This window comes from Paramisgurnus dabryanus, chromosome 2 (assembly GCF_030506205.2).
Source record: "Paramisgurnus dabryanus chromosome 2, PD_genome_1.1, whole genome shotgun sequence".
Lineage (NCBI taxonomy): Eukaryota > Metazoa > Chordata > Actinopteri > Cypriniformes > Cobitidae > Paramisgurnus > Paramisgurnus dabryanus.
In genome coordinates, this window is record NC_133338.1 from 21,980,030 (window position 1) to 22,000,962 (window position 20,933).

General features: G+C 38.7%; 1 protein-coding gene across 2 annotated transcripts in view; it reads right to left on the bottom strand.

Moving 5' to 3' along the window:
* Positions 1-591: 591 nt before the first annotated feature.
* nlgn2a (neuroligin 2a) overlaps positions 592-20,933 on the bottom strand; it is a 223,172-nt gene continuing 202,830 nt past the window's right edge. For both annotated transcript variants that reach the window (XM_065269834.2, XM_065269833.2), the window contains 5 exons: positions 8,284-8,469; positions 6,297-6,562; positions 5,196-5,355; positions 3,614-3,980; positions 592-3,532 (listed from right to left, as the gene is read on the bottom strand). In XM_065269834.2, the coding sequence (XP_065125906.2) occupies positions 2,710-3,532; positions 3,614-3,980; positions 5,196-5,355; positions 6,297-6,562; positions 8,284-8,469 (1,802 nt within the window). In that variant the 3' untranslated portion in view covers positions 592-2,709. The remainder of the gene's footprint in view (positions 3,533-3,613; positions 3,981-5,195; positions 5,356-6,296; positions 6,563-8,283; positions 8,470-20,933) is intronic.

The window sequence follows — 20,933 nt, forward strand, 5'->3', positions numbered from 1 at the left end:
TGATCTATTGTTTATCTCTCTCTCTGTCTGTCACATCTACTCATCTTGTTACCACAAAAAATCTACTCACATTAGAGGCGGATCACACAGAACGCTTTTATGACAGTGGCAGGTGCCTTTTTTTGAATTGTTTATGTTTGCCAAACGCCTCGTCTTTTTGCTGCCTGCCACGCCACGCCTTTTTGCAGAAGTGCTCTGAATGTTGAAAAGAGTCAACTCTGAGCTATGAAGTGTTTGACGTCACTAACGTTTTTCCATTGTCCAAGCGAATGCGGGAAGAGGCGTGCCTTCCGTTATGGTGACAGAAATTTAGGTTTCCAATGGAAGCGCAGAGCTTTTCAAAAACGCCAGCAGCTGGTGCTGCTGCTCGTCAATGTCACTTCTCACTCTGCCGTCCAATCACACTGGAGGAGGTGTGGGACAAATATTACAACAACCAACTGGTGCATTGTTTAACGACTGATAAACAAAGTATTATAGCAACCAAAATGCTCAGTTGAAAAAACTGGCAAGCACCTACAGTCGGCGTCCGCCAGACGTTTTTAGGTGTGCTGAGCATTTCACAGTTTCACGTTTAACATTTTTTAACACAACAAAACAAAACCCGTCAGCTGCTGGTGTTTTTGAAAAGCGCCACCCTTCCACTGGAAACAATTGAAAACATACGCCGGCTGCCGACGTAAATGCTTTGGTGTACACGGTACCGTACAGTGGCTTGGAATAACCGACTTTACTCACTCACTGGCTGTGTCCAAAATTGCAGTAGGTACCGTGACAGTAGGTACTGAATTAGATGAAGTACCTGCTCATCGACAGTTAAAACAGTACGTTCTATATAGTATGAAAATGGATACTATGAATGACTTCGGACATACTACATCTGCCTGTCACTTGACATACGTTGTCATTCAAGGTCGTTAACTGGAATGACGTTAAACTACCGCAATTTAACCACAAGGGACAGCTGTTTAATATATATAATTGCATTTGAATAGAGCTGCGTAACCCCTTTTGGACATTTTTGAATAAAACAACGCCTCTCTGTCTTCTCCCGGGGGCTCATGGGATAGCAAAGTGTCCATGGCATGGACACTGCGGGGTCTCGCCGGAAGTAGTAAGTCGTCCGGCTACTTTTCGCCTACCTATGCAATCCTATGCATTTGGACATACTACTTGCCTCGCCTACTATATAGTATGGAAGTAGGCGGACACAGACACAGTCTCCTGTGTGTTTGTGCACCTCGATCAAGGTCAGAGCAAGCGTCCTCTTTTTAACGTTTCTGCTCATATGACAGTTAACAGCAAATCAAAGTTTAAAGAGCGCTCAGCCTTCAATATTTGATTGACAGGATAGCTGCCTTGGTGGAAACGGGATAAAATGGTTAAAACACGTTCTGTGTGATCGACCACAATACAAATGTACCCCCTTTCATGGCGAGAAACCGTTGCTGAAAAATTCACTCTTCTTGTGTGTACCCACAAATTAATATAACGATGCATACTAAGCTGGCTCCTCTAATACCAAAAATGCTTTTAATGAAAAGAGAAACAATAGGGAGAGCGATATGAGATGAAAGAACATCATTTGAATTTGCCTCGCCTCCTAAAAATGTCAATTAAAAGCTAAATGCTGTATATGTACATCGTCACAGGCCTTTTCAAAGAGATGTAAGATGTTATATGCATGTAACTGGTAGTTCTGGTAGTTCACTATTGTACAGCACTATCCAGGTCAATGGTAATATCACCACCACTCTGTACGAGTAAAATATTTGCCAGTAACCTTAAATTTGCTTGGGATTGAAAGAGAGAATATCGACCTGCTGAAGACGAAGTTACAGCTTGACTGATGCTGACATCATTTTTGTACCTGTTTTAAGCACGCAAACTAAAGTGGATCAACAAATAATGTGCTGTGAAAGTTTACAGCTCAGTGTCCTTCTTGTTTGAAAAAACATTTCATGCATAGATCCCACTGAGCAAACCATGTAAATATATATCATTCTTTATATATTTGTCTATATATCTGTACATACAAAAATCTTCCTAAGAAACAACACATAGGCAAACTATAAGATGGAGAGAGAGAGATGGAGAGAGAGAGCAGGTTGGCACTTTTGTCTTCTGTCAGACATTGTCATGTTCTCTCATTCTCTGTATCTGTTGTCACAAGGTATAATTAAATACTTGACACAAGACTGCAGGTAAACACAACATATCCAGGTTTTGTTTTTTTATCGAATGCCCCTACGATTCATGTAAAACATAATCCAAGCTTACAGATCACATTTAAGCAGTGCTCACAGGAGGAGAGACGCATGGTTTGGTTGTGACAGCACTGTAATGAAAAACAAGGAAGGATAAGAAAAGAACGAAAGAAAGTAGATGGAGAGATGATATCAGCACTCTGCCACTTCAGTTCGAGAAGAAAAGTGGGAAAAATTGTATTTTCCCCCTTGTATGACATCAGATCATTAGTCAATCATTGACCAGTCAGTCGCCCTGGCTATTTAAGGGCATTGTGGATAAACAAACGGCACGTTGAATTCCGGTATGACTCGTCACTGCCGGACGAAACCGTTGCTCGCTGTAGAGTCAATAAACACACATCCATACTGTATACAACGTATGCAGGAGTAGTTCAAAATGTGGACAGAGAGAGAAAACCGGATATGCAAGAGAGCAAGTCCTCTTGTTTTGGGAGCGGTACTATACACGGGTGGTAGAGTGGGGGTGGGGAAGGGTGTTGTTGTGGCCGGTGGTTGTGGGAAAAGGGTTAAAGGCATGGAGGGGTTGCATGCTGGTGATGGTACTAGGAATCATAGTAATGGTATTCGGGGTCATTAGCGGAACATCGTCCGGTGCCCGTCTCAGTGCCAACGTGTAGTCGGGCGGGCACGCCGGGCGTAAAATATCATGCGGTCGCAACGGCTCCATGTCATGATGCGCGTCGTGCTCCGAATGCTTCATTTGGAGAGACATGATCTCCTCTTCTTGACTGTGCGCTAAATCATTAGCGGCCACGCCTCGCTGCGGGGACAGCCGGTGCCGTCGCATCTCGTGCCGTTTATCGCGTTTGTAGTAAAGTGCAGCGAAGGCAAGAATGTTGAGGAAGAGAAGAGAGGCGCCAACAGCTACCGTCACGCTCAATTCAGTGGAGTAGTCACGGGTGTCATCGGGGAAGGGTGAAAATCTGGGAGGCTCCGAACCATCTGGATCTGTTTCCGAAGGTAAGGTAGGGAATGGATGGCGTGTCGTACGGGCTCCCGTGCCCTTCCAGGATGGGGTACGGGTGGTGCCCGGAGGCAGCCGAGTTGTGGTGGAGCTAAGGAACTCGTCGTGAAGATGAGGAACCAATTCCAGCCAAAAGGCAACCTTGTTCGCACGGTAGTTGTCACGGATGCGAGGTTTGAGGCCAATGTGGAGATACTGCTTGTCTTTGGAGTTGAACTTGGTCCAGATTACTTCCTCAAAACGATTAGGCTTGGTATGGATGAACTTGGTGTCTTGAGGAACCGGTAAGTTGGGATCACTGGAGAAAAGATCTAGTGTTATTTAATGTAAAAACAGGGTGATTTAATAAATATATATATTCTTGCACATTCAGACTTACCCGGTCTTGGCAAAGTTGGTCCAGTAGGTCATGACTACAGCACTAAGCATGACATCATTTTTGGAAAAGTTACACGGGAAAAGGTCTGTGGCCCCGATCATGGGCACGCCAAACACATACGGAATCTCGTCCCCGTGTGCCGCGTCTGCCCATTCGGGTCGGGTCTCTGTTTGGCAATGATGGTAGAATGTATAAAAGTAGACGGGTGACTGGTACTCTGCATGGAGCTTGGCAGTAGCGACGGCTGGCGCCACCCACTGATGATCGGTGAATAATGCAAGGAGAGTCTTGCGCCGCATTTCCCCATTGTCTCTGTCTGCCCAATCTGTGTACATGAACTTAATGGTCTCTCTCAGAATGTCTTTACCTAGAAAAAGACATAAACAGAAGATATTTTTATGTAAAAGACACTAGAATAAAGTATGAAACAGATTTGCAGGTTTGGTTAAATGGAGATCCCCAATTAAAGGGATAATTCAACCAAAAATGAAAATTCTGTCATAATTTACTCCCTCTCATGTTGTCTTTGTTCTGATGAACACAAAGGAAGATATTTTGAGAAATGTTTGTAACAAACCATTCGTGGACCCCATTTACTTCCATAGTATTCTTTTTTCCTACTATGGAAGTGAACAGTGTCCACGACATTTGTTACAAACATTTCTCAAAATATCTTCCTTTGTGTTCATCAGAACAAAGACAACATGAGAGTGAGTAAATGATGACAGAATTTTTATTTTGGGGTGAACTATCCCTTTAAATTAACTTATGGATTAATTGGTTCTTGCACATGAATATAGATCTGGAGTGGCATTAACAATAAATAAATAAATGAACCACAGAAGTTAGAGGAATAACTTTTACACTGCATTTATGGTACAGATAACAACTCTTTTGGGTGATTTATTCCTTTAAATATTAATATTAATGCCAAAGCTAAGTGAAATCCAGTACAATACGATTTTGCTCTACAGAGGGGATGTAAGAATACAAAGGTTTCAAAGTTTTTCAAGCTGTTCTAATCCAGGTACACAAAAAACAGCACAAAGGCATTAAAAATCAGCATAAGCTGGTAGCTGGTTTAAGGTGGCTGTAGCTGGTTTAAGATGGTCCTCCCAGCCTGGAAAAGCTGGTGGATCAGCTGGTCTTTCAGTCTGACCAGCTAGGTCCAGCTAGACCAGTTTAAAAAATTACCAAAACACAGCTAGGCCAGTGAAAACCAAGCTGGGAGACCAGCTAAAACCAGCTCACTAGCTTATGCTGGTCTTAGCTGGATTTTTCAGTAGGGTGATAATGCCATAACTTGGCTTTTATCGCCCTCTTGTGGAAAAACGTGAAAATAGCACCTATAGTAAATGAGCAGACAAGGGACTTGTACAGAGTTGTAAAAAATTACTATTGTTCTTCCTTGGACACATAAATCTAATTGTTATAAAGCTTGCAAATCTGACATATATTTTAGAATGACATTATGTTATACTGTATTTATAAACTATTATATAAATTATATTGTCACACAATCCAGTAGGTATGTTTTCACAAAAAATACTTTAAAGAATTTTTCTGGGATTAAATATCTCACCTTCAGGGTATCCATAGAGGTTGTCTACAAAGTTGGAGATGGTGTAGTCAAAAGCTGCTGCTGAAATTCCTTCCTCACTCTCAGTTCCACCATCATCCACAAACTTAAGCCCCTCACCTTGATTTACACCAATGAGAAGGTCGTAGTTCAAGAATTCCCCCTAGTGGAAAATTAATGTATATATTTACCATCTCCCACCACATGGTCCAATTTGACAGTTAAAGGGTTGGTTCATAGAAAAATAAAATTCTGTCATTATTTACTCACCCTCAAGTTGTTTCAAACTTGTATGAGTTTCTTCGTTCTGCTGAACACAAATTAAGATATTTGAAGAATGTCTTACCAAGCAGATCTAGGGCAGTGGTTCCCAAAATGTTTCAGCGTGTGACCCCCCTTGTGTACGGTGCATTGCTTCGCGGCCCCCCAAAGAAAATTTGTGACAAGAAACTGTTCTAAAACTCAACATTTTAATAAAAAAAACATTAAATTATACAAAAAAGTAGTGCTTTTGGTTAGTAGCCTTATTGTTTTAGGATTATTTACACAGAATTCATGATAAATTAATGTATTTCATAAAATGACATAAAACTGGGGCCCCCCTGGCACCATCTCCCGGCGCCCAGTTTGATAACCACTCATCTAGGCACCATTGACTTCCATAGTAGGAAAAGATAATACAGATAAGTGAATGGTGCCCCACATGTGTTTGGTTATTAACATTCTTCAAAATATTTTCATTTATATTTAGCAAAACAAAGAAAGTTTGAAACAACTTGAGGGTGAGTAAATCATGACAGAATTTTAATTTTTCTGTGTCCTATACCTTTAAGTATAAACATATCACATTTATTTATAATGGTGACCATGTCATGGAACATCTTTGCTTTTTCTAAGGATTAAGATTTAATGAGTTTAATTGAAATTGAAAATCCTCTGCTTAAAACCCTGAATCTTAAGATGAAAATGTTTTGTTACCACACGCATTGTTTAAGCCTACATCTAAGATTTGGGGATTAATTACCTTGAAAAATCCTTGAAAGACTAGATGGGTAAAATTTGAACCTTTAAAAACAACCTAATTAATTGTCATCTCATGATCACCTGCTGCATCAAGATCTCAGGGTCATCTGGCACAACATCTCCATCCACAACAGGTCCAAATGCAATATGGTAGCGAGCCGGCTGGATGTCCTGATCCACCAGCTCTCTGAAGTTTTTCCTGCGGAGACAGTCCACCAGGTCTGCCGTCTCGCCGTATGTGCATCCCACTTTACGTGCCAGAATCTTGGTGTACTTCAAGGGCTGGTAATTAATGGACCAGCTAGAGATGGCTGAGCCGCTCTGAGCAATAGCTCTCTGAAATAGGCCTGGGTTGGAAGAGAGCAGAAGCAAACCCATGACTGTTATACATACACAAAATATTTTTATTATTATTTTATAGTTTATTATAAACTATTAGATAATTGGGATGTTTGTAGGAATAAGGAATTTATGAGTGCATTTATGTCAATTATTCCACCCTAATACAAAGCGGGCATTGCATCAATACAAAAACAAAGAAGAGATGAAAAGAATATGGGGGTTTTATTAATACTACAGAGCCACACATTCATGCAAAAAACATTTCTTTTCTAATATGTTGTTAACTCCAGCTTTAATTAACACAGAGTCTCGCTCCACCCCAAATGAAAGCTTTTTTCTCTCTCTTGTATTCTTTCTCTTACAAGCACTTTACAAAGTGTTTACTCTCAAGTGAAGAATAGACAGACATTACCAGAGGGCTCTTCTTTTTCCTTGGTCTGCCCTCTCTGTCTTTTTAATTATTGAATACATGTTACTGCTCCCAGAGAAATCAATATGTAGCTATTGTAGCTTTGTCTCTGCTAACACGCCTGCGCTTTTCCCTTTAACAATCGTAACACAAGCACGCACGCACGCACACACACCACAGTTAAGCTGTCTGTTATTGCCACATGTAACATTCACCCATCTATATCAACTTCTGTTTTTGCTACTCATCAATAAAAGTCCCTTATTGCTTTATTTATAAACAAAAACTAGCAACCTTATTTTCTTACCCATATACATGATGGGTGTCTCTTCAGGGGTAGTGGTTGTTATGGCTTACCTGGCATGACTGACAGCTGAGGGATGCAGGATTGATGTTAGGTGAGGAGATGACAGTGATGATGAAGATGGTGGGGGTGAAGGTGGACTTTTTTGACGAGGAATGCAGAGAACAGAGTTAAGATACAAGGGTATGGACGACACTTTGAGACACACCATTAAAGCAACACTATGTAGTTTTTCGAGCTTAAAACAATGTCTCATAAGTTATTTCAGTAGTAGAACAAGTTTTAACTTGATTTAAAATTCTCCTGCCGCTGCCACCTGAGCGGCCTCGTAGTGGCTACAGCTATACTCTGTAAGGTCCGGCCATCCCCATTGGTTCCAGCAGCTTAGTCAACAAATGTACGTGTTTTTTCCTGCTCACGGGGAGACTTATACAATGACAGTATTTATGACACTAGTAACAGACAATTGCGCTTTAATCAACCATATGGGGGAACTGTGAGCCAATGTTACATAGTGTTGCTTTAACAACAAGACAGAAGTCTGCGTAGAGAAGGTTTTAGTCTGTTAAAGCGGTAAATCACACACAGGCTTGTTACATTAGTGTGGATTTTTATTAGGATTCTTTTGTTTTCATGCCAACTTAATTATATCTATTGCCTATGGGGCGTTTCCCAGACAGGGTTTAGATTAATCCAGTACTATGCCTTAGTCATATTAGGACATTTAAATAGTTTTTACAAACAAATCTTACAAAAACATAGCACTGATATATGTTAAGATATGTCATTATGAGGTGTAAGGCAGCTCAAACATCAATTTTAGTCTGGGACTAGGATAAACCCTCTCCGGGAAACCACCCCTAAATGTCACACCGATCTGCTCCTATTATTGAGTCGGAAGTTAAGATTTGCCCTTATTCATTAGTGAGGAGTGATTCAAATTAAAACCACAATCGTGATACCGTTTCCATAGACTTGGCCCTCACAATACGCACACACATAAACACGCTTACCCTCAGAGTGGTGTGATAGGATGAGCAGGTTGACACAAGTTGCTCCAGCCCCAGAGCCAAAGATAGTGATCCGCTCAGGGTCGCCGCCAAAGTGCCCAATATTCTCATTCAGCCATCGCAGAGCTTGGATTTGATCCAACAGTCCATAGTTCCCTTTAGCCGACTGGTCTCCTGTACTGAGGAAACCTGCAGAGGAGGAGAGAAGAAATGGAATAAAGATTATTAAAAGAGTATTGTGATTATTACTTTCTTTATAGCAGTGGTTCTCAAACTTTTTCCGCATGCGGCCCCCCTTGTGTACGGTGCATTCCTTCGCGGCCCCCCTGAAAGAAAATTTATGACAAAAAAATTCTAAAATTTAACATTTTAATTAAACAAAACATATTAAGTTATACAAAGTAGTGCTGTTGGTTAGTAGTAGCCTTATTTTTTAGGTTTAATTACCCCAGTTTGAGAACCACTGCTTTATAGAATAAATAACAGCAATATTATAATAGAGTCGAGAGAGAGAGCGAGAGAGAGAGAGAGCGAGAGAGACTCTCCTGATCAAAGCATGCACACACACACACGCACGCACGCACGCAAACATATTCTTTCAAAAATACATGGGGACATATGAAGGTCCTTTAACACACTTCTTGCCTTGAACCTTGCATTGAAGTCCACCTTCACACCCCCTGTCATGACACTGCCTGAATGATATATAAAGTACTGTCTGACATTTTCAGGTTGCTGTGAGACCAGACAGGTTACATTATGCTTGTGGGGAGTTATGTGTCTTGTTACTGTCATACCTGACAGAGTGACAGCTGTGACACCCCCATACACCCCCTGTCCTCAGCCTGGTGTCCACGGATTGTCCACAGGCTGTGAACTTTCTGTCTGATGTTTGATGCACACTGAGACTGGAAAGCACGTATTTAACTAGTAAGCTCTAATATGATTTGCTTACTTCAGACACCTTTTGATTATGTGTTTTATGTATCATAATTTATGTATCACTTTTTTTTTTACAAAAGATACAAAAGGTTAATACCATAACTCTGAAATGATCAAAGTTTACCAGGTTAGTGTGAAAACTTAATATCTTGCATTTTTATTGAGGGTTTGTTGTACTAAACCTGTATTCATTTCTTTGTTCTGCCGAAAAAAAGAAAGATATTTTGAGCAATGTTTGTAACCAAATAGTTTTGAAGCACTGTTGACTTCCATACCATTTTTATATTCACTAATATCTTCCTTATATTTAATATATTAAAGGTCACGCTCTTCCTGATCCCATTTTTCAAACTTTAGTTAGTGTGTAATGTTGCTATAATAGCATAAATGATAAAGCTCAAAGTTCACTGTCAGGCGATTTATTTTCGTTAACAAAATTCCCCTTTGAAAGCCTACAGCGAACGGCCGGTTTGGACTACAGCCATCTACTTCCTGCTTTAATGACATCACTAGAACAGTTTTTTGACTAAACTCCGCCCACAGGAATACGTCAGTCGCCAGCTAAGCTTACGGTAAGCTAAACTGCTATCGAATCCCAACACAGTAAACAAATACACAATCAGAACTCGTTACGTATTTCTGAAGGAGGGACTTCATAGAACAAGGAAGACATCAGCCTGTTTTGAAGATAGTGAAAACAGCGCTATACAGATAAGTAAATTGTGTGAAAAATACTGCGTTTTTTTACACGTGAAACATTAACACATGTTATATTGCACATTGTAAACACAATCAAAGCTTGAACGGGAGCTTTAAAAAATACAGGTTTAAAACAACTTTAAGGGGAGTACATTTTTGGAGCAAACTATTCCTTTAACACTTAAGCAATTGATATTTACAAACAAATCTAAAGTATATAAATTTCTTCCGATTTATACGAAATTCTGTTCACAAAGACTTCTGTGGGACTGTTTAAATAACGTTTATTTAACATTAGACAAACCAGGCCCTAAAAGGCACGGCCACAAAATTAAAACCGTGGTTGGTCGATTTTCAATGCAATACACACATTACTTGTGCAAAATTACACAATCACAGATTTTTAGTGTGGCATTATAGGCAGATGTTTCCACTTTTGGAGTGAATTCAATGTAAGAAAAGCTGTTACAGTCTATTACATCAACCACAAATAGACATCATAAATCTCTAGTTATATGCAAACTATACAAGCTTACAGCTGTACCCAGCATACCAACTGCACTGCACAGATGCCAAACGTGCAACATAAAAGTTTGAAAGTCTCTTATTCTTTTCCCTGTTTAAATGAAGATAAATTACCATTGTTGCAACTGTTAACTTCCTCGGTAAACTGCTAAGGTTGTGTTAGCATGCAGTTAAAAAGAATTAGGTTAAAGGGCACCTATTGTCCGATTCACGATTTTACATTTTCTTTGGTGTGTAAGTGTGTATTAGTACATGTTAACGATATGCAAAAAGTACAAACCCCAAAGTAAATAATGACAAGAGTTATCATCTACAATGTTAATCTCTTATCTTGGACTATAACAAACACACAGATTGTAGGCAAGAGTTTACTGGGATTGGTGATGTAGACAAGACCGACATTATTATAATTCCTCCCGCTTCAGACTCACAGCCTGTAAATTAACTCCTGTCAGCTTTGCATTGTGAGCGAATCTTTCAAACATGGTAAGGAGCGTTACATTTCCAGCTGACATCAGAGGTATTCAGGCCAATCATAACGTACAGATTAGCTGGCCAATCAGGGACACAGAGCTTTTCAAATCTGTGCATCTCAGGAAGAGAGTGAAATCTGAAGCTACAAAAATGTAAGGTATGTGGAAAATAATGTGTTTTTTAACCATAAACCACACAAACACATTGTATTTTACCAAATACACAAAATAACCTTGTTTTTTAGCAATTACATATGTGCTAAAAACAAAAATAGGCAAAGCGAAAGTCTCAAATCAAAGGAAATGAGAATATCTGTGGCTTTTAAGACTTGTTTCGGCACCTTTAGTAGATTGCTCAGAGTAGGCAAATTTACTACGATACGACTTCTTACTGAGCATGTCTGTTGGCCTAAAATACAAATAACAAAGTTAAATTGTTTTGGGCCTAGCTTTATGAGCAGGGCCTGAAGTTAACTTTTTTGACCACCAGCCACTGTGGCAGGTGGATTTAGAAATCCACCTGCCACAGTGACTTTTTACCAGCCAGTTTTGTTTTGCCTGAATAGTGAATGATAACACTGTTTTTAATATATGAATTAAATATAATAATTTTTTAGAGCTACAAAAGTGAATTTCTCTTTGTCTTAGGTTGTTTGATTAACATTAATGACACAGACTTAAGTATGTTAATTGAGGTTACTGTCTCTTTAAGACCATCACAGACACAGTTTTTGACTCCCTATACATACACTTAAGTTAAGACATAACGAAATGTTTTATTATAATAAAAATACTGTTGAGATTATTTTGTTTATTATAGAGGGGTTGCAAGTTTACAAACATTGCAGGGTGCGCGCGCAACCAAGGGGCAGAAAGACCGATTGGTGAGCTGATCTGCTACTGCAACAACCTTAATTATTGAAGCGTTCTTTAATGTTTGTACATAAATAAGACTTGATTTTAGTTGTATCTGTTTTTCTGTCTTTATTTTTGCAGTGTTACTGTGATACATGTATGAATTATAATTTTATAATTATAATGCTAGTAACGTAATAGTCGCATCTACTGGTATGTTAACATCAGGCACCCAGCACTGACTCTGTTGGTACTATTTTCCACGCAAAAATTCCTTGGCATTTTGACTTACAGACACCGCTACTAGCATACAACACAATGCACGTCTCTTCTTTCTGCCCCTCGGTTGCGCGCGCAACCAGTTAGTGACGTCGCCGTGCAACCCGTCTATATGTGCCCTGTCAAGAGCAGAAAGACTTTATGTACGCTTGCTTTGAGGAAGGCGTCTCTCCGATGTTCCCTATTGAGTGCCCTTAAACCCGCGCGCGCGCGCACATACAGTATACGGAGGGGGCACAAACTGCGCACATAAACGCCCCACATACGTTTGTTTTTCATTACTCTATTCGCAAAATGTATGTTAATATACTACAGTATAAGACACAGAAGCGCAACTCTCTTTAAAGTTTACACATCAAGAGTTCTGATCCGTCACAGCAGCACTACACATCTGTGCAACTGTGATTATACTGTAGTCTATGTCACCATTGCATTCTCATCCCATCTCATCAACAGTTTAATACTTACTCGCACATCCAAACGTAGTCAGAGAAGTGCCTCATCTTCTTTCCAATCGCATGAACGTTGCGAAACAGCAGTCGCATCCTCTCAATTAATCACTCAATTTGCATCAGTGATATGCGCAGGTTGATAAGAAATGAGCGGTTGCCGGTTACCCAGACAAATATTTTAATGATGTTCGGGCCGCGGTCAGTCGGTCGGGTTTAAAAACTATTTTGAACAATTCCGGGCGGGTTAGTTGAAAATGTCGGTCGGGAGTGGGTTGTTTATACATTGACCCGCGCATCACTGATTCGCATTGGCTACCCGCCAATGTGGCTGGTAGATTGACAGTGTTACCCGCCAATTGCAAAATCCACCCGCATTTGGCGCGTGGTCGGGTGTTAATTTCAGGCCCTGTTTATGAGCTATTAAAAAAAGCCACGGCCATTACTAAGATTTCACCCCCCAAAACATCTTCAGCTTTAGATTTATCTTCATTATTGTTATTTCTTGGCTCTGTCAGACACATTATCCCGGTGAAGTGTGTGTGAACCCACTGCAGTCACTGTTTAAATGACTCTGTAAAATTGCCTATAAAAGAATCCTCAGCAAAAAATAAAATGAGCGCCAAGGTCCACTTCTCTGATTAGCTTCTGCGTTCCAGTGTATGTGTGTGCACGTGGCCTGTTGAACTACATTCAAGACCTTAAGTGACATTTTCTGTAATGGGTTTAAAGAGATCATTTGCATTTGCAGTACAGCACAACCAATTATTTGAGACATCATCATAAAAAGTTGAATTATGCCTATTCTATCCATTTGTGGATACATTTCTATACCGTTGGGTTTGAATTATTAAGACAGTGTCAGTAAAAAGGTGTAATACATTTTCAGTGCTTAAACTTCAATTCCAAATGAAACGGACAGACCTGCCCAAGATTTTCTATGAACAGATGCTATGTTGTCTCCTGCCATGCTTGCCAACTGTGTTGCACAAGATTTGGCTGACCATGTGCTCTTGTACAGCTCAGTGGGTAAAGCATTGCGTTAGCAGCTCAAAAGGTCATGGGTTCGACCCAGAGAACACACATGCTGATAAAAAAATGTGTACCTTGTAATGCACTGTAAGTCACTTTGGATAAAAGCGTCTGCCAAATGCATAAATGTAAATGTTCATATAAGTGTGCAAGTTTAAAATGGTGGTTATATAAATGGCAACTTTATTTAATGCACTTAAAAGTAGTACAATACTAAACACTGGCTTGGATAAAAATAATTATTAAATGGATAGTTCACCCAAAAATGAAAAAAAATCCTTGAAATGTTTCACTCTCATGTTGTTACAAACCTATATAGATGGTTTCAGCAGTAACAACATAAACAAGCGGCTTTCGTGGTCATCACGTAACTTCCGGTAAACTCCGCACAGAATAAATAACAACGAAGTAGTTTATTTATATAAAAAGCAAAGTAAACAACATGTAGATTACATTGGAACCCAAAACATTTGTTATATTCGACGAGGTATTTGTTTAAGAGTTCTGTTTCAGCAACTAGTCAGACCATTAAACAAACAGAAACCGGAAGGAAAGTTCGGACCACACGCTTAGCGCGTCACCACCGCACATGCACCCGATGAAACGGTCTATACATTATTTTTTTTCTGATGAACACGAAGGAAGATATGTTGAGGAATGTTTGTAACCAGACCAATCATGAGCACCATGCACTTCCACAGTAGGATAAAAGAATACTATGGAAGTGAATGGGGCCCATGAATGGTTTGGTTGCAAACATTCCTTAAAATATCTAGTCTTGTGTTCATCAAAACAAAGAAATTAATACAGGTTTGTAAAAACTTGAGAATGAGTTAATGATGACAGAATTTTCATTTTTGGGTGAACTATCCCTTTAATCTATTAATATGAATCTTAGCATTTGCTTATAAAACAATGACCTTATAAGGACATTTTTCTACCGATCTAAACTACTACCCTTCTACTAAACCAGTCTCTACTGTATATAGATCTAAAATAGAATATTATAAAGAACATACATTGCTGAATAACAAAAATGTTTAAATAAATAAGTACAACAGGGGCACACCTATAGTTTTATCTTTGGACCACTTTTAAAAACGTTAAAAACGTTCTGATGCTCGAATGCATTACTTGGAATCCTCTCAAGCGAGGTTTCCACCTTCTGATTGGTTGCGGCCGAACGTTTCCGCCTTCCGATTAGTTGCCGCCTATCCACATCATAAAGGTGAGCTGATTATACTCTCCTCGACGTTCACATCGTCCAAGATGCTCACGCCGCTACTTGACTTTCGGTCACTTTGACTTTCTCGCCGGTGGCGGTGTGAACGCACAGTAACGCATTGCCATATTTGAATAGCTTTGTGATGATATGCTGTGTGTAAGTGGTTTAACTTTGCGTTTGGTTGCTCACAGTTTTCTGCTGTGATTTCCACTGTGCTAACTGGGACAAGACTGAGAAAGCCAAACAGTCGCACATACATACGCACAATCCCAGATGGAGGGGATACATGCACAAGACTGCTGTAGAAACTGTTTACTTGACTCAAGGACAGAAATTTGTGTACAGATCTGTTTAATTGTTCTGTTGGAACGTCACCCGGATTGGAACCAAAATAATGAATGAAATCTTTTTCTTCTTTGTTTCTATTTTTTATGTTTAGTTCTCTCTCTCACTGGCTATTCCATTTACTCTCATTTGTGGTGCCCTCACACAATCTACTGGCCCTCCTGCCTAGGGTAATGGGGGGTGAAATAGGGGTGACAACGGGCATTTGTAGCTCAGCTGCATGATGGAACACACAAAGTCGCACACACTCATTTCCACAGGTGCCCTAAATGCCAGTGGGGCAGCCACAGTCTGTGTGGTATCAGAGCTTTATAACAGAGTGAAGGCATCATTCATTTACACACACGCGCACACACACAAAGCACTGCAGATAAAAATCAACTCTTAATTAAGCACAATCTGCCAGGCTTGAACAGATGTGCTTGCTGGCGAAGTGATGTGTGTATGTGTGTGTATCATTCCCATTGTTTCAAAATGAGTACACTTCAGCTCATGCTGGTGCCCTGTGCCTCCACTAAGCCCATCCTGTGATGCCCCTTACGTCAGTTTCCACATTTATCTTGTTAACATTCATGAACTTGAGAGCCGACTGGTCAGAGAGATAGTGTGCGGCACATCATTTTTAAATCTTTGCCAAGAATCATTAAGGCTGGATTTACACATTTTATGAATTAAATAACAAATAAAAATCAGAAAATCGGGGGGCTGAACTGAGGATGGCTAATTATTAACAATTAACATCCAAGCTCCTTTGTGCTTAACAGATGCCGGCTGAACTATAAATATCTCTTTCTCGAACTTCTCTGAACTTTTGCGCATTCCTGTCACAAATTTTTGCGGCGTTGCCACAGACTGACCCTGTGTGACCACCTCCATGCTTTAGTGACTGCCTTACTTCCTGTGATCCCAAGTTGTGTTTCCTCCCACAGCAGCACTGCACATTTCCTCCTCTTACGGCACTCAGGCCAACAGCCGCTCAAATACTCAATTGACTCTTTTTCTGATTATTCCCTTTTTTTGTTTTCTTGCCATGCAACATAATTAAAAAAATGCAAATGATATGATAAACTACAATTCATTTCGAAAGCACAGACTGTGACAGTTTGTGCCGAATGTTGCGAAACTCAAAAAAATCTGTCTGATAACAAGCTGTGTGCGTCGATAAGCATGAAACAAAGAGGGCAGTGCATACGAGACTATGGTGGAGGATAATACTAATCAGTTTTGGGTAAAGATGGGAGGATCTGCACAAAGTGAGCTGGCAGGAAGTCAAAAGGAGAGATGATGACTAGTTATGTGAAGTCTGTCAAAAGTCTGAATCGAGAAGCAGTTCTCACTTTTATCATAATAATTTTTTAGCATTTTAGCAATGAGAAAATTGTCCATATTTTCTTAATTGCATTAAGTTCAATATCATTTCTTAAAATTCTGAATAAGTTTTGTGGGATTGAGTCATTGTTTAGTAGGTAATACAATAGCCTCGAATAGACTTCATACTGAAGGTCTTGGAACCATGGCCGCTTTGAATGAAAGGCATGTAAAGCAACCAATCACTTTTCGCTTTGTGTCGTGTCATGTTTAAGAAGAAATGTCTCCATAATAACAGACCGGTGTACAACCAGTAAATCAGTTATTCACAGATGTCTCTTAAGTCCAATAACAATGTCAAATACGTTAAAGTATCTATCGTAGATTCCACTAATGACGTCTTTTGCCGTGAACCTTGCATACTTTTCGACTTTGTGTTGTTTCCAGACAGACCGTTAAAAAACGCAACATGCATGTCTCCCGGAAATCCTGTATTATTCAACCAATTAGGGGACAACTTCGAAGCTGCTGAAGCGGTTTCAATCAAGTGTGAGCCAAAAGTCCATGGCTGTGACGTCTGAGGCTGAGACTGCTGCACCCATACACTGACAATCGTACATCTTTGTCTACCTTTAGATTCTCGTCATTCCTTTTTAGTTGGTCTGTCAAAAACCTGCAGTCATATTTAACTGACTCAGAGACGTGAAGCAGTGGAGTCATGCATTCATAACTCACCCATGCTATAAATAAATTAATACAACACATTATAAATTAATGACATAATGTTTTTCTTAATTATTGGGAATATTCTAGAAAAGAATGAGAGAGAAGGAGGGGGGAGTATTCACACACAAAACGTCTGGACTCCTGTTGAGCCTTTTAGAAATTCACTAAACTTTCATAATATTTTGCAAATGGCTGACATTTAAAAATGATCATCTATAAACACAAATGGCTCATAAATACAGATTAGAATCCCCACTGTCTCATATTTCAATGGTAATACTTTACAGTGTGCTCTTATCATTTTAGTGAGAGAAAGAGAGAGATGCTTTTGCGGGAGAATAAATGCAATAAAATCGGGCTAGACACTATATGTGGTTAGAGACTGTTCACTACAGAACAGGTTTGGGTACATATAGAATGCCAGGGATAAATCATAAAGATAAGGAGAAACTATATAATATTTTTTGTATTCGCTGAGAGTAGATTTATGTGCGCTTTATTTAATAGAAAGTTTAGCTTTAACTTTTGTAACAAATTTTCTACACTTCTTTAAACTCCCCATGTAGTTGATAATTTTACCCCTTATTATTAAACAGCTCATTAGAATGCTCAATTCTGATTTGCCAGTCGTGACATTTGCAGGGTTTTTATTTCCACAACAATCTAAAAATAGTTTTAAGGGTTTGTTGTGGAAAAAAAACCCTGCAAATGTCACGACTGGCAAATCAGAATCAAGCATTAATATTATTAAAAAACATTGTAACCCAGATTATGCAAATCATTTTGACAGGTACAATTTCATATCACCAAAAATGTGATATAAATATGTCTTTTAATAATGTATATGACATTATATTTACAAATGCTTAAACCAATCAGATAGTCTTATCTTAAAACTGAAAGTAAATGGGGTTTTTCACGTGGAAGGTCTCCAATCGGTAAACTTCGCTAATAAAATATTTCAATTCAATATTTGATATTCCTTTCCTTACTAATGAGGTAAATAGCTGTGTAATAAGCGGGGTAACAGGCAGCCAGTTTTTAACATGAAATAAGCCTGTTCAGTTTGATACAAGACTTAGAGTTGGGTCCTGATCACACTGTCAGGGCTTATTTCTGCGATAACGACCGGCTGCCTATACATTAACCCTTACAAACTCATCTTTAAGCATCATAATAGCATATGCAAAAGTTTTTCTTCTGACAGTAATTTCAAAACAGCATGAATGTAACTCTATACACCCTTGCCTCATTTAGTATACATAGATCTATGAATATGCAAATTACTCCTCACCTCTCGTACCATAGATTTAAATGTGCACATTAGTCCCCGCATCCACCTCGTACCATAGATGTATGTAAATAGATGCTACATTCTTCGGTTTCAGAAACATAAATGCTAAATCTGGTTTCACACAATGCATACACTTCGACCTCGGCATGCAGTAACATCACTCCTGACTACTCCCCCTCTCGCAAAAAAAAACTTCCATCAATATTACTGTGCCCGAGATCTAAGTGCTGCAAATTAAGTGCTCTTTTTAAACTGTGGAAATAAGACTGTCTCTGGTAAACTCAAATTTTATTGCTAAGAAAATGCTCAGCAACAGTGTTGAATGATGAATTAAAAAATGGTTTGTCTTAAACATATAAAAAAACATAGACCTATAAGCATCAATTAAACACTACAGGGGAACTTTAACTCTATCCCCGCTACTGAAAGTTATCTCATCAATTAAGAGAAAACATTTGCAGAAAAACTTGTTCTTGAAGAGGTTTTATGTTAATCTGCAATAACGTGAATATCCAATAGATGTCACACTTATCCAATTTATCCAAAGAAACTGAAGCAATTTTTTGTTTAAATTTTAAACTTTGTGTATCTTTCTGAATCTGATCTCTAACAAAATTCCTTCACAAAAATGCAATTATTTATTTATTTTTTTAAACAAAAATGTAAGAGTTTATAAGCAGAGAAAAAATACAGGTAGGATGAAAGTTTTTTCCCCCGTTTTGTTTGTTTGTTTATTTATTGTTTGTTTTTTGAATGCAGAGGGTCTGTTCTTTCATGTGATGTGTATTTTTGTATGTTTTTATATTTTTAGAAGAATTTTTTTTCTGGAATGCATTTTGTGAAACTTTGTGAAAATTACAAAAAATACTGCAGGGCAACTTTTCAAAAAAAAAAAAGGCTGATTCTGTTGCTATGCCCACTTACTGTCTTTCATTTCACACAGACAAACAAATAAATATACACTTTATAATCTGCATGTTATATCCAACTACATCCCCTGAGAAAAAAATACTTCAAATGATGAGTTATGTTTTGTACAATTGCAAAAGGTTTTTATGAAACATTTACACATTTGGCAGAAGCTTTCATGCAAAGCAACTTACAGTCCATTAGATCTATACACATTATTTTTTGTTTCAGTATGTATGTTCCCAACCACTTGAGCTAGAGGAACATGTTACTTATGGATTAGGAGTAAGGGATAGAAAATATCACTAGCTCAGAATAGAAACAGTATAGTCTCCACCATCATAAAAAGTGTGTGTTACCAGCCTGGTCTCACTGTTAATACGTAGTATTTACACGTAACTTTAAACAACAAAAAACGTATTTTTTGTACGTTTAAATACATGCTAAAACGTACAATGTAGACGTATTTACAACATTTAAACGTAGCATTATTACGTTTTGACAGCTAAAAAACGTAAAACATTTACGTATCTTTCATTCCATAAAGATTACTGTATAATTTGCTTTTAACCATTGTAGCGATATGTTACCACCTTAACCCTACCCCAAACCTTACCCTAAACCCAAATCTTACCCTAAACCCAAACCTTACCCTAAACCCAAACTCTTCTTATACAAAATGTTTAAATACGTAATGTATTCTTTTTATATTATGCAATGTAACGGACAGATATGATTAGAAACATATTAGTAACAATATAGAATTCAATAGATATTTTAAGGTGCTACAGTCCTACGCAAAACAGTTTATTAAAATCATTTAACGTTACTGTTTAAAAATCATAACAGACAGACAAGTGTAATCACAACAACTTATTTATTGCGAATATTAAAATCAGTACCAAAAGTAGTTAAAATGACGATGTGCTGCAGCCGCGGTCCTCTCTGGAGTATATGAAGTAAAGTAAAGAGAAGTATTATAGTTAATCCAAGAGTTTGATCAGCGTTGATCCGGCTTCCCTCTGTCACGGCGCGCTTTTTTCATTTCAAACGTACACAAACGGAATGGAAATGACGCAAATATGTCACGTGGCACTCAAAGAGCCAATGAGCTTTTGATATCACTGCCGTAAAGCAATGTGTCGTAAAGCTTCTTGAGGCGCGAAATTTGAATTCACATTCCGTGTGTCTCAATTCGTTCCCTAGCTCCCGAGGTCGTGAATCAGTATATCGTGTACACAGGTTCGGGCACTGGTAAGGACCCTAGCTCACTTCACATTGGGACAATGTTCACTTATTTTTCTGTCACGTGGCTGCTTAAGCGCGTTGTGATTATTCACAGCTGTACTCATCAACAACCGGCAAAACCAACATCTCTCTGACTTAATTTTAAAAACAGTACATTGTGAAAATGCTGTCATTATTCTCTTACATATCTGTGCATAAAGTTGGAGGCATATAATTACATTTTAAATGTAATAAATATATTTACAATTTTAAATAAATATTATTATTTTAAATATTGAGTAGATTGTGGTCCCTTACTGTGTAGCAATGTGTGTTTATATTTACAACTAAAACAAACGTTTGTC